This window comes from Xenopus laevis, chromosome 6S, assembly GCF_017654675.1.
Source record: "Xenopus laevis strain J_2021 chromosome 6S, Xenopus_laevis_v10.1, whole genome shotgun sequence".
Taxonomy (NCBI): Eukaryota; Metazoa; Chordata; class Amphibia; order Anura; family Pipidae; genus Xenopus; species Xenopus laevis.
In genome coordinates, this window is record NC_054382.1 from 61,029,374 (window position 1) to 61,044,743 (window position 15,370).

Here is a 15,370-nt window from a genome sequence, read left to right on the forward strand (position 1 = left end):
CTGCATAATAATAAAAGTTATTTCAGAGGTGAACCACCCCTTTAACACCTCACAACAAACATATGGAAAATAATCTTTACAAAGAGCTGACTGGGCTTTTAAAGTGAATCAAACGAATGCCTGAAATGATGGCTATATCGGCTCTGACTTGAAATTAGCTTTTGTTATGTATACTCTAGTCTAAGCAATGTTCCTTCTAAAGTAATTTTGATGCCAGCATGCACAACACAGATTTTAAAAACTGCGCGCACACGTTTAAAATGTGTTCACGAAAGAATTTTTGTGCATATAGCCGAGATGGAATCAGAGGGAACATTGTCTCTAAGTAAAGTGTGACAGCTCTGAACGTTTTTTTTTTTTTTTTTTTTAAATCCATTCTATAACATACTAAAAGTTGACATAAGGGTGAAACACCCCTTTAAAAGAAAATATTTGTATTTTTCAGTTGTTGAGAATGTTGGATAAAAGACTCATAGTGCCCTATTATTTCTTCCAGAAACAAGACACTGGTCAGACTTTGTTGGATATGGCCTACAATCACCTAAATTTGAAAGAACGAGAATACTTTGGATTACAACACAATGAAGAATCATTGGACTCACATGTACGACGTATATTGCTCTTACTCTATAAACAAATTCTTTTCTGGTTTCATCAATTGAGGCTATAACACAGATTTAAAGGGCAAGGCAACCCCCAAAATAAAATGTGCCTAAAAAAAGAGAACCTAATTCTAAGCAAATTTCCAATATACATTTATTTAAATAAAGTGCTTTTAAAGGAAAACTATACCCCCACAATGAATACTTAAAGCAACAAATCGTTTATATCAATTTAAGTGGCATATTTAAGAACTGGTATATTTATTCAAGTAAATATTGCCCATCTCTTGCCTAGAACCACCATTTTGGGATGGTCTGTTTGCTGCCTCAGAGATCACCTGCCCAGAAATACTGCAATAATACTAACTATAAAAGGAAGAAGTGTGGAAGCAAAAGACAGAACTTTGTCCATTAATTGGCTCGTGTGACCTAATATGTATAGTTTGTTTCTGTGCATTGTGAATCGTAGGATCCCAGGGGATGACCCTTATTTTTTAAAATGGCAATTTTCTATTTATGATTACCCAATGGCACATACTACTAAAAAGTTTTTACATATGAGCTGTTTTATGCAATATATTTTTATAGAGACTTAACTCTGTTCGGGAGTCTTAGTGCCCCAGGAAAGACAAGTCTGTTAATCAGCTGCCTTAACTGTCTGAGCCACCAGGGAAGAGAATAAAAAGGGACAGACAAGCACTGCTTTCAATACAAACAACCTAAAAACCACATACATTTTGAATCGAATGTCCTGTATCCTCCAGGCCCTGATATCTACAGAATGTATATTGCAAAGTTGCTCAGAATTATGTTTTCTTTTATTAGGGAAATTTTTATTTTGGGGTTGACGTGCCCTTAAAGGAGAACTAAAGACTAACTAAAGAAGTAGGCTAGAAATGTTTTACGTTACGTTTCGAGCTCCTGTGCCAGCCAAGGCAACCACAGCCCTTTAGCAGGGAAGATCTGTGTCTCCAAAGAAGCCCCAGTAGATCCCCATCTTCTTTTCTGCTGATTCACTGCACATGCTCTGTGCTGCTGTCAGTTACTAAGCTTAGGGACCCACTCACGATATACACATAGAATAGAAATATCACAATATAAGGCTGATTAATAGTTAATACAGATGATTACTACACAGCAGCACAAAAACCAGTGCAACTAGCATCAGAATTTAATAATCAGCCTTGTAGCATCATCTTATTTTTCAGGCCATCCTCATTTTCAGCTGGATTATTTGCGACAACCACAAAGCTTAGTTTTTCAACAGCTGCTCAGAGCCCACTGAGCATGTGAGTGTCGCAGACAACTTCCAAGATGGTGACCTGTGACAAGTTTGAAGTCCTGGATCATTGCTGCTATTGAGAAGCTGAAACTTTAGGCTGGTGCAATAAGTTAAGCATATAAAATATGGCATTTTTAGCCATATTCATTTTTAGGGTTTAGTTCTCCTTTAAAACCATGCTATAAATGTGAGTAATATTATGGATGATTGTTTTAAGTTCTTGCCCAAGTAACTTGTAGTATTCTAAAGTTCACTTTATGGGCAAAACTATGCAGATGACCCAAATCTTAGAAAACGTAATAGAAGCAGACCAGGAACCGTAGTACTGGACACATTTATCAAGGCTCGAGTTGAAAATTCCAATTTTTTTTTTTAAGGTCAAAACTGTCAAATTCGACTAGGGAGTTATTCAAATTCGATTCGAGTTTTTTAAAAAAAAATCTAATTTGATTTTCTAAATTTATCATACTCATCCCCTTTAAAAACTCAAATTTGACTATTCGCCACCCAAAACCTGCAGAATTCCTTTTTAAGTCAATGGGAGAGGTCCAGGGATCAATTTGAAGTTGTTTGCAGCCTTCCTGACATTTGAGTGTTCGGGTCGATTCCATTCATCCGATTTTAAAAAGATTTTATCAAAAGTGTTTGATTGGGAGTTTAGGGGAGTTTTTAAAAACATGAATTTGAAATTCGACCTTTGATAAATATGCCTTTACATGTTTCAAGCAAAATTGCCCTTTATTAAGTGTAATTTATCACCACTACACACTTTACGCAATTTAAAGAGAATCTCATGGGAGGGAAAAAAATCCCCCACCCAAATGGAATGTAATTATTAAAGTATAGGTGTATCCCATGATAGAAGCAACTTTCCCTCCTATGGGGGGCGGGGAATTCACTTCCCTTCCATGTGGTTCTCTTTCATTTGTGCAGTTTAAAAGTGTGCAGTTGTGGTAAATTACACTTGATAAAGGGCAATTCTGATCGAAACATGTAGTATTTAAATAAAAAATCATTGCAGCACAGTACTACAGTGCCTGGTCTGCTTCCATCAAGTTTTCTAGGATTAGGGCAATATTGTGGCATCTTGGATAGGTACAGGAGCTGACATTCAGGATTACATCACAGGAGGCTTCTCCTAAGTTTTGCAATTTGTGAATTCTATCCAAATTCCCCAATTATCTGAATTGGCTATTTAAAGGATCAGTGACACCAAAATATGTCAATACACATAATTCCCTCCAAAACTGCTATAATAATAGGTAAGTCTTAAGGTGGCTATAGACGCACCAATAATTTATTCAGTGCGTGTATGGTGGGAAACAAGCTGACTGTTATCAGCAGGAAACTTGGATATTGGTTGGCTTGTCAATCAGGCTGGCTGGAAAAATTTGGTTTTGTCGCCTTTGAAGGCACTCAAACATCGCCCACTTTAAGTGATGAATTCTCAGTTACAGGTAGAATTCTATTGTTTCTACCTGTATATCTGACGATTCAGCTCTACACGTCTGTATTGAAAACAAATGATCTTTCCTCCGACCATTGTTGCCACCATTACTCTCCCTAATTTTTTAAAATCCTCAGCTAGAATTTTACTTGCAAAATACTCTGTAGCAGAGGAAAGGAAGGGTCACAGGCAGCTTACATTCCTTTGTGCACTGAACCAGAAGTTATGTTTGCCTTGAAGGACCTTCACCACCTATGCTTTTTATCAGTGTGTCTGCACAGAGACCTGACCTCAGCCCAACTGAACACCTGTGGGATGAACTGGAAGCCAATGTGAGGCAGGTCTAATTGCCATACATCAGTGTCCAACCTCTTACTAAGAAAGGAAATAAATTCTGTAAGAATGTTTTAGAATGTGTAGTAACATTTTTGAGAAATATAGAAGCGAAAAGCTGTTTTAGCAAGAGAGGACCAGCTTCATAGGAGTACCATTATTTTTGGGACAGACAGGTGCTGACATGTTTTAATCATATATTGGCAAGGGTAGTGATGGTACTATTATTAAGTGAAAAATACTATGTTATATTTGGCATCTCTGAAATAATGCTCTTTAACTCTTGTCTGCTTACTGTTAAAATAAAAACACAATGCAGATGGACACATGAAACCAAGCAAATGCTTTGTTACATTTAAAGCAGGCTTTAAACACCTTTTCTAATTTTCTTATTTTACAGAGGTGGATTGAGCCGAGTAAACCAATTCGAAAACAAATAAAAGGTATGGCACAAGACAGTGACAATCCAAGTATACTGCACTAATTATGATCCTTTATTTCTTTCTTTAACGTACCCACTCACATTTGTTAAGACCTTGGGTGCACCCTTTTTTAAAAAATGTCTTCCTCCTTTCAGTCAGCTTTATTTATTCTCTATTCTCTCTATACACTCTAATCTGTCCTATCCATTTCTCTTCTTTGTTTTTGTACAGAAATATAGAATGAGCATGATACAGGCTTACAAGGCCTCTTTCCACTTATGTCTTTAACGGAACAGTTCAGTGTAAAAATAAAGATACTTCATTTTTATTTCTGGTGACAAATGACCAGAAAAAAGAGCCATATACACAGCACTCATCAGGATATCATTAAAAAAAATGTTATTCATAAATTGCACTTTAACACATTAACTCACAATTTAAAACACATATACAATGCCTTAAAATATTACTGTATAATGGGAGCTCCCAAGAGTAGCACGTGGCCTGAAATCTTAGCAAAAAAACACAATACACATCGTTTGAAATTCTGTTGAACTTGACTTTTCCACCTAATGAATTGTTATAAAAGTCCAATGCCACTGCTAATGACTAAACCCAGCACTTGCAAGCTAATAAGGTCCAACAGTAAATTGGTATTCCTTTTTAGCGTTTAAGCCTCTATTGGTCCCAAAGGCAATTGCATAATGTTATATTGCTCACAAAGCGATTGTATATAGACCTTCAGGGGAAAATTTCCAAAATGTTCCTAAAAGGTGTTAAGGAAATGTGAGTTTAAGTTCAACACCAACCAACAGGGCATTTATTTGGAACAGTCCTATGTTTTCATTATACTCACGGACCCACACATTCGCTGCACTTTTCCCCCTGTTGAATTATTGTGAAGGGCCAATGCTTATAACCAAACTCAGCACTTGCTGTCTAATAAATTCCAAAAGTGAATTGATATTGATTTATAGCAATTAAGCCTCATTGATTCAGAGGCACTAGCATAATTTTGTATTGCTCACAAAGCATTTGTGTGTAAACCTTCAGGAAATCGTTCCCAAAATATTCCAAAAAGGTGTTAATGTGAGTTCAAGTTCAATACCAACGGACCGTACATTCATTATAGACCTTCAGGGGAAAATTGCCGACCCCGATAATGTTTTATGCAATTGCCTTTGGGACCAATAGAGGCTTAATTGCTAAAAATTAATACCAAATGACTGTTGACCTTTATTAGCTTGCAAGTGCTGGGTTTAGTCATTAGCAGCGGCATTGGACTTTTATAACAATTCATTAGGTGGAAACATCAAGTTCAACAGAATTTCAAACAATGTGTATGGTGTTTTTTGCTAAGATTTCAGGCCACATGTGGTACGCTTGGGAGCTCCCATTATATAGTATTATTTTTAAGGCATTGTCTATGTGAGTTTTTGTTCAAGCTCACTTTACGAATAAAAATTAAATTTTTCATTATATCCTGATGAGTGCTGTATATATGTTTCTGGTCATATGACAGATGACCAGAAATAAAAAATAAAAAAAAGTATCTTATAATAATTATAGCCAGAACACCACCCCAATTGTGGGTTAATCAGGCTTTTTGCTGTATGAGCTGTGCATCTAGCCATTTCTGTCAATCATTGTAACAATAAAAACTGGTTAAATAGGCTGTGCAAAATAAAAAGTTACTAAACTAGTTAGCCAAAAATGTATTCTATAGAGGCTGGAGTGAGCAGATGTCTAAGATAATATCCAGAACCCAACTTCCTGCTTTTAAGCTCTCTAACTCTGAGTTAGCCAGAGACTCAGTGAGTTAGCCTGTGATTAAGTATCTGAGTGATATGAAATGCGTAAGGCTGTATCCTTGTGTACTGGAATAAACTATTTCATGATTTGCCTGGAAGACTGGTCTTTGCAAGTGCCTGCTCTTTTTCTTTATATGGTGGCCCGCTCCCTAAGCTGAGGGTTCAGGGCAGTGCATCTGGACCTCTTCTCACAACTGGTGAGTTCTACAAAAACCTGAGAATTTTCTATTTTTATATTACTACTATCCACAAGTGTGTATGGTCTATATTGTTCAGTGAGTTTGTAATTGATCCTCCGCATTCAGCTCCAATTCAAAAGCAACAGATATGACCCATGTGGCCCCTCCTCAAGTCACTGATTGGTTACTACCTGGTAATCAGTTGAAACCAAATGAGCTGCAAAGTAGTGTTCTGTTATGTAAGACATCCAGTCACTCCACCCTTTATACATTATATTAGAAACATTTTTTATTTTGCACAGCCTATCTATTACCCAGCAAGTGATTTCCTGTGCCTAAATAATTACATTTTAATAAAATTTTCATAATTACTTTTTATGTTCTTAAAGGGGAAATATTGCAAAAATTTAAATTTAATATGAGTGTTGTCTCCTGGAATTGAGGACATTTTAAAATACTGTATATTCAATAAAAATGGTGTACTATTTCTGAAATAATAAAGTTATGCTCTGTTCTCCTCTTGTCAATCAGTCATATTTTGGTTGACTGTTGTGTTGAATACATTGGGTTTGTGCTCCCTTTGCGTGTGTTTTAGAGCAACTGTTTTAAAATAACTGACTTCAACACAAACAGCACGAAAACAGATTGGTGAGAGCGGATAGTGAAGAATAAATTGATTAATTCAGAAAATGTACAACGTTTTTTTTTTATTCTTGTGCAAATGTTATTTTTGTATGCACATGCCTGTGATATTTTTTGTTATTACCTATTCAGTATCATAAAATGTATTTATATACAAAAAACGATTACAGGAGGATTTCCATGCTCCCTTTTGTTCCGTGTACGTTTTTTCATTCCTGACCCCAACACATTACAGCAGGATCAAACCAGGTAATTTAATTTCTTTTAGGTAATGTTCAGAAATCCAAACTACCTAGAACTTATGCTATACGTCTTCATTGTAGAAACTAGATTATGAATTAGGTAAACTATATTTTATATATAAATATTTTTTTTATGGACAACCCAGATTTCATTGCTTTTCTGCTCTACTACTCTACTTTGTAAGATACTTGAGGGGTTACCTTTATATGGCAGGGTCCCCAGTACCTCATTTAGGGGCAGATTTATCAAGGGTCGAATTTCTAGAGTGAAAAAAACTTCGAAATTCGACCATCGAATAGGCTAGTCCGACATTCGAAGTTGAAGGATTTTTAAGATTGTACGGTCGTAGTTCGAATTAAACGATTCGAATGATTTAATTGTACGATTTTACAAAAAAATCCTTCGACTTCTCAAAACGTAGCCAAATACTGGCTATAGGTTCTAGGAGGTCCCCATAGGCTAACATAGCAATTCGGCAGGTTTAACGTGGCGGTGTCAAATTTTTTAAAGAGACAGTACTTCGATTTTTGAATGGTCGAATTTGTTAAGTATTTTCAATTCGAGTCGAAGTTGAATTTGGTCTATTCGATGGTCGAAGTACCCAAAAATTACTTCGAAATTTGATGTTCTTAATTCGAAAATTCACTTCAACCCTTAGTAAATGGGCCCCTTAGTATTTCAATATGAAGTTTCATTCAATAATTGTTTTATCTGCACTCCAGTTTCTGAATTCATTATGTAAATTCTAACTCTATAACAGTTTGAATTGAATATTTTTCTGATTCAAGTTATTATATTTACAATATAAAATTTGTCTTAATTACAACCAAAGTAATTGACTTTTTTAACATCACATTTGATTTGCCTAAATGCACACAGGACCCAAAACCACCCAAGTTATCTTGGGGCACATTTACTAAGGGTCGAATATCGAGGGTTAATTGACCCTCGAAGTAAAATCCTTCGACTTTGAATATCGAAGTCGAATGATTTACCGCAAATACTTCGATCGATCGAAGGAAAAATCGTTTGATCAAACGTCGAAATCCTTCGAATCGAACGATTGGAAGGATTTTAATCCATCGATCGAAGGATTTTCTTTCGATCAGAAAAAGCTTAGAAAATTTATGGGGAAGGTCCTCATAGGCTAACATTGTAGCTCGGTAGGTCTAAAGTGGCAAAGTAGGTAGTCAATTTTTTTTTTTTAAAGAGACAGTACTTCGACTATCGAATGGTCGACTAGTCGAATCAAAGTCGTAGTCGAAGGTCGAAGTAGCCTGTTCATTGGTCGAAGTACCCCAAAAAAACCTTTGAAATTCAAAGTTTTTTTTTACTTCGAATCCTTAACTCGAGCTTAGTAAATGTGCTCCCTTGTGTTCATTCTGTAGTAGAGTTCAAGAAACAAGCCCACTGGGGTATTTCATAGCTCATATTCAAGTACTTGAAATAATATTTTACCATACACACATTTAGGGGTCCGTTTACTTAGCTCGAGTGAAGGAATAGAAGAAAAAATACTTCGAATTTCGAATGGTCGAATACTTCGACCATCGAATAGGCTTCTTCGACTTCGAAACTTGAACGATTCGAAGTAAAAATCGTTCGACTATTCGACCATTCGATAGTCGAAGTACTGTCTCTTTAAAAAATACTTCGACCCCCTACTTTGGCAAATAAAACCTACCGAAGCCAATGTTAGGTCCCCATAGGCTTCCTAACAATTTTCTGCCTCGGAGGAAAATTGTTCGATAAATTGCGGTAAATCCTTCGACTTTGATATTGGAAGTCGAAGGATTTACATTCGGCAGTCGAATATCGAGGGTTAATTAACCCTCGATATTCAACCCTATGTAAATCTGCCCCTAATTGTTTAAAAGACTGGCAAATTCACAACCTAAAAATGTATTGATTTAATTTTTAGGGATTTTTTTCCATTACAGGTAAAAATGCATTATTTGAAGTCTTGATTTTAATCTCCTGTTAAATATTTTTGGTCAATGTAATAAGTCATATTTGGAAAATAATTAAAATCTAGTACAATAAAATACTGTAAATCACTTCAGTGTTGTATATCATTCAAGAAAGTTTCAGGATTTTTTACTTTGATTCCCCAATTCCCATAAGGGTAAAGGTAAATGGAGTGGTGTGCTACCAGCACAATTAAATACATTAATGGGACGTTAACACATCTACATAATGTGGTAATTATTGTGTATATCATTTTTAGAGAATATATGTTTTACCAATTTGTGTAAGATTTAAATAAGGTTAATTTTAGTATATACTGTATAAGTATTGTGATTATTTACAAGAATTAACAATTAGCATTTTTAGTATTACGTTTTATGAATAAGTGAGCATGAGACTGATGAACTATTCAGTCTGAAACATCAAGGAAATGTGCATTCTTCCATTCTGTCAAGGTCTAAGAAAAGACAGCCTTATTGGTATAAATTGAATCTAGTAGACTACATTTTTTGTTTAGATAGTCTATCATTTTAGTGCCCTAACAATATCTCTTTTGTTTTCATTTTTTAGACATTTATATTTTCTACAATTAAAAAGTGATATTCTAGATGGGAGGTAATAAAGAACTAATATTTTTCAGACTTTTGTTCTAATTAATCATAAATGTATTTAATATTTGCAATTTTGTTATTGTAATGTACTCCTGATATTATTTGTACTGCACATTAAGATCTCGCCAAACTCAAATCCATAGCAACTGTACAGTGGATATTAAATCCCATTTACAGTAGCCCTATTGAATAACACCCCCTTTCTGCTACAAGGTACACACACAGTTTGCTTATAGACAGTTGAAACTGGAGCAGAAATATAGGGTACCAATGGTGGCAGAAAACACATTTTTAAAGGGATTGTTCACATTTTTAATTTTAGTATGAAGTAGAGAGGCATATTCTGAAACAATTTGCAATGATTTTCAGTTTTAATATTTTTTTTGTGGTTATTTTATTTAGCTTTTTTTATTTAGCTTTTTATTCCGAGCATTTGTTTTTTTAGATGGGGTCAGTGATCCTATTTGAAACATGCGAAGAATTAGAAGTAAATATAGTAAAAGCTATAAAAAAGGAAAAATTAAGTCCAATTGAAAAGTTTCTTACAATTAGCAGTTCTGTAAAATACTAAAAGTTAACATAAAGGTGAACCAACCCTTTAAAATGTTTCTATTTGTTAGAGCTGCTGTAGTAAGCAATGTTTCCCCTGTTACTCACTGACCAGCCCTTCTCCGGTTTGTTTATCTGATGCTAATGGCATTCTGTATGGAACAATAATAATTAACTCAACCTTGTAAATTTTATGTCATATATTTAAATGCCTTGCACAGCATAAATCTGAGATATTTATTAGCAATTCAACGTGTCATTAAAAAGGGACTAAATCAACCCTTTAACAGGACAACATATAAAAATGCTTTTTCATTTAATGCATTCATGAGACATAGTTTTGAAATCTTGAGCTTCACATATAAAATATATGAATTTAGATTCCACAGCTAGCAGATGGTTGATTGCTCTTTATTAACTGTTGGTTAACTGTACAATTATAACTATTTAGAGTTAATAGAATATAAATAACTTTAATAAATGCACCATTTCAGAGGAGTACATGAGGTCAGAAGGCTTTTTCTTAGTGCATTCTGTCTGACCATCTAAGAAGGGTATGATTTGGAATTAGCAGATATCATGCAAATAACACAACCTTTCTTTCTTAAAATATCTTATGATCTTGTATTAAAGAAGGCATTCTGCCACTGGATACTAAAGAAATGATAATGTAATATAATACAGTTGTTTCAGAGACTGGAACCATATTCTGAAGAACACCCCAGGGCTTCTTGTTAGACAGCCTTTTTTGTTTTTTAATTATAGTCACAGGAAATTAATTTCTCTTATATTTGCTTCATATTTCTGCTTACCAGCTCTTCATCCTTTGTGTGTGCTTTAATCCAATCTTTGCATGCAAAGAACTTTGTACACTGCCAGTGCTCTGTATACAGGGCATCTGTCTATCATAAGGGAAGAATTAACTTGCAAATATGCCTGTATATTCATTGATAGCTTAGTTTAATGGCTCCATTTCATCAATCACTTTTTTGTATGTTATCTACTTATAGGATGTCTTGTCCTCTGAATTCAGCAGTAGTTCTTGCATCTTATTCTGTACAATGTAAGTAGCAATGAGTCACATTGTGACATAACTGAATGTTTAAAATTTTGCACAGAGCAGAACAAGGTTCCATACTGCCCCTTTAAGGCACAGGTTTCCCAATTCTAGAAAAAAACACATAACCGGAGTACGATTTTTTAAAACTATGATTTTTTTAAACAAATCTGGAGCAATGCAACTTTTTCCCACAACAAAATGTTGTTCTGATTTTTTTTTTAGTAAATTAGGGGCATTTGTGGTTGTAAGTTTGTCCGATTTTTTTTTTTTAAATAAAGATGAGAAAAAAACGAGTTTTAATAAATTCCCCACTTAAGGTCATTAATATTACAGCAGAATGAAATGGCACACAAGACTTGTATTGTATGTATTACCATTTCATTTATTAGCTCTGTTTTGAGGACATATTTGAATTAAGCTCTAGAGAGAAAGATCACAGTAAATTTGTATCACAATGAAACTAATAATAGACTGTTGGCAATTGATCTTTACTTTTATTTTTTTTTTTAACTAATTGAACTTTGTTTTTTGTGTTTTTTTTTTTTTTTTGTCTATTTTGCCTCTTTTCAACCAGAATATGGCATATGATTGGCAGGGTCAGCAACACCTGCAAAGAAAAAGTGTATATATTTTAAAGCTAGATGATTGCTATTATTTTATATTTAAGTTATTTTTCAGGCACTTTCTTATTGATCTTTCAGTTGTTTTGTTGCTAGGGTGAGTGGAACCCTCGCAACAAGATAAGTCAAGTAATGTTATAACGTGGAACATTCACTCCTGTTCTGGTAACCCATAGCAAACCATGCTTTCAAATCGCAGAACAATAAATACTAATTGGTTCCTTAAGGTTACTCAGAACAAAGTAAATGTTATTGCATTGCAATTTAAACCCTAAACTGGAGAAAAATATCCAAAATCCACAAAAATAGAAATTTCAGTACTAGTTTAAAATTCTCTTACCACAATTACCACTATTTACATATTTTACACTATGCCCATTTAACAGCCTCCTACAAATAGTATTCAAGCATGGGGCTGGAAATAGGGATAGGCCTAGGGCGTGACTTTGGAGGGGGGGTTCCTGGGCATGTACCACTTCTGTCTGCCTATCACCCTAATTTATAATATAATGCTTCATATATGTCAATTCTGCTCAGGTCTATGATGCATGGAAATAATTATCAAGTTGTTTCTGTTATTCAAACATTTTTTTCATTTTTTTCAAACCATAGCTGAGCTAGGAGACCATAATCCTTTGATACATGTTCCAGGACACCTCTCAAATACTTCTTTTATACCAGGACAAGATATTGATTTTTTAAATAAAGTAGAGGCATTGCACATACAGCACAGGTAATAATTTTATTATTTCAACGTAGTCTTTAATAACTATATGCTTTTGAACTAGAAGGTCTTGTTTGCTTTAAACCTTCATATTGCTTTTCAGTTTTATGAAACACTGAATGTTTTTCCTGTGGATGCTTTGGTTATATATGCAAAAGAGGTGCCCTAAAGGCATTGTCTTTTGTAAACTATTGAAACATTCTAGATATTCTAATTAATTCTTAGGGTGAATGGTCCCCTTTAACATTTTACATTTTGTGCTTTACAGAAGTTGTGTAAAAAGAAAAATATATTTATATATAAATATATTGTTATAAAAATATATTAATGTTGAATAAACCCAGAATTGTTATAAATATGAAATTTTGCTGATAAATTGTTCATAGAAGATTTAGATAGAAAAAACAATACAATGTACTTTCCAAAGTGAACCCTGAATAAGGGCATGTGAATGCAAAATATAGGTCTGCTGTATATAAGAAAATATTTTATGGTATTGTCATTTAATTCTGATTTGGCTATATTTGAAAACCATCCAGTAATGTAGCTTGTAAGGATTCTCATTTCATTGCAAATAATTATTGTAAACAGCATGCAACAAAATAAAGTTACTGGTAAATTATGGTTAAAGGAAAACTATACCCCCCAAACAATGTAGGTCTCTATTAAAAGATACTGAGTAAAACAGCTCATGTGTAAAACCCTGCTTCATGTAAATGAACCATTATCATAATAATATACTTTTTTAGTAGTATGTGCCATTGGGTAATCATAAATAGAAAATTGCCATTTTAAAAAATAAGGGCCGCCCCCTGAGATCGTAAGATTCACTGTGCACACATACAAACCACATGTAAGGTCACATGAGCCAATTAACAGACAGAGTTCTGCCTTTTGCTTCCTCACTTCTTCCTGTTACAGTTAGTGTTGTATTTCTGGTCAGGTGATCTCTGAGGCAGCACAGATAGAGTCACGAAATGGTGGTTCAAGGCAAGAGATGTAAAAGGGCAATATTTATGTAAATATATATTCCAGTTTGGTAAGATTCTTTAATATGTCATTCAATTTGATATAAACTATCTGTTGCTTAAGTATTCATTTTGGGGGTATAGTTTTCCTTTAAATAATAGGTAGTTAGTTGTATGTTAGTTCAGGCCAGTCTTGTATTTGATTAGACTTTGTTGCATTGTATAGGCATCTTAATGATTAACTTTATAATTGACTAGATGTGGAACTGAACTTAATAACTTTATATAATTTGACTGGCAAAATGGACAGAAAACAGGGTCTATAAGATTCACTAGTTAGCGCGTCTCTTTTTTTAAAGATTAGAATATTAAAATATCATCATTATCATTTGATACTAGGGCCTCATCAAGTGTAGCATTTACTATCAATGTTCCCTCTAATTCCTTTTTGGCTATTTGTGCCAAAAATTATTTTGTGCACACGTTTAAATGGAGAACTAAACCCTAAAAATTAACATGGCTAAAAATGTCATATTTTATGTACTGAGCTTGCACCAGCCTAAAGTTTCAGCATCTCAATAGCAGTAATTGATCCAGGCCTTCAAACTTGCCACAGAGGTTCACCATCTTGAAAAGTGTCTGAAACACTCGTTTGCTCAGTGTGCTCTTAGCAGCTGATAAGTAGCTAAATATCAAGCAGAAAATGAGGTTGGACTGTCATATAAGCTGATGCTACAGGGTTAATTCTTAAATGATGATGCTAGTTGCACTAGTAGTCAGTCCCTAAGCTCAGTAAGTGACAGCAGCACAGAGCATGTGCAGTAATTTAGCAGAAAAGAAGATGGGGACCTACAGGGCACATTTGGAGGTACAGATATTCCCTGCTTAAGGGCTGTGATTGCCTTGGGCTGTACAGAAGGCCAAACCATAAAGTACAACATTTCTAGCCTACTTCTTTAGTTAAACATTAGTTGTCTTTTAAACACGTGTGCAATTTTTAAAAACGGTGTGCTCAGGTCAGAATTGATACAAAATGTTGAGTTTTCACACAAAACTTTGTGTGCTGGTGTCAAAATGTGTGTGCAAGCGCACAAGTGCACAACTACTATTACTAAATGAACATACTATTCATTTGGTTTTTTTTACATAAGAAAACCTGGTAAGTATGTGTACAACCCTGTTCTTATAGTATCAACTTCAGTATGAAACTCATACACCCAGCTAAAATCTATGGAGTTTCTATTATAAAGTTGGAATGTTGGATTAGTTAAAGTAAAATTATACACCCAAAATTAATACTTAAGCAACAGACCATTTATATCAAGTGGCATATTAAAGAATCTTGCCAAACGGGTATATATATTTAAGTAAATATTGCCCTTTTGCATCTCTTGCTGTGAACCACCATTTCTTGATGGTCTCTGTGCTGCCTCAGAGATAACCTGACCCAAAATTCTGCAGCTCTAATTGTAAAAAAAAAAAAGTGTGGAAGCAAAATACAGAACTGTGTTAATTGGCTCATGTGACCTAACATGTACAGTATGGTTTGTTTGTGTGTACTATGAATCCCAGGGGGCAGCCCTCATTTTTTTAAAATAGCAATTTTATATTTATGAATACCCAATGGCACATACTACTAAAAAGTATATTATTATGAAAATGGTTTATTTACATGAAGCAGGGTTTAACATATGAGCTGTTTTATGCAATATAGTTTTATAGAGACCTACATTGTACGGGGAGGTAATAGATTTCCTTTAAGAGGGAGAAAACAGACTACTTATGTTAGACAAAGGGGCTCATGTACTAACAATCCAATTTAGTCCAAATAAGGCTCCACGACACCCACATCAAATCTTCCTTAAAAAAAAGATTGCAAGCAAATACTGTCCATTACAGTAGGAAAAGA

The 15,370-nt window shown here is 34.4% G+C and overlaps 1 protein-coding gene across 2 annotated transcripts in view; it reads left to right on the top strand.

Annotated features, from left to right (window-relative positions):
• The window catches only part of ptpn3.S (protein tyrosine phosphatase non-receptor type 3 S homeolog), a 139,194-nt gene that overhangs the window by 73,494 nt on the left and 50,330 nt on the right, over nt 1–15,370 (top strand). For both annotated transcript variants that reach the window (XM_041567162.1, NM_001092193.1), the window contains 6 exon segments: nt 497–604; nt 4,065–4,107; nt 6,889–6,967; nt 9,500–9,544; nt 11,100–11,152; nt 12,382–12,502. In XM_041567162.1, the coding sequence (XP_041423096.1) occupies nt 497–604; nt 4,065–4,107; nt 6,889–6,967; nt 9,500–9,544; nt 11,100–11,152; nt 12,382–12,502 (449 nt within the window).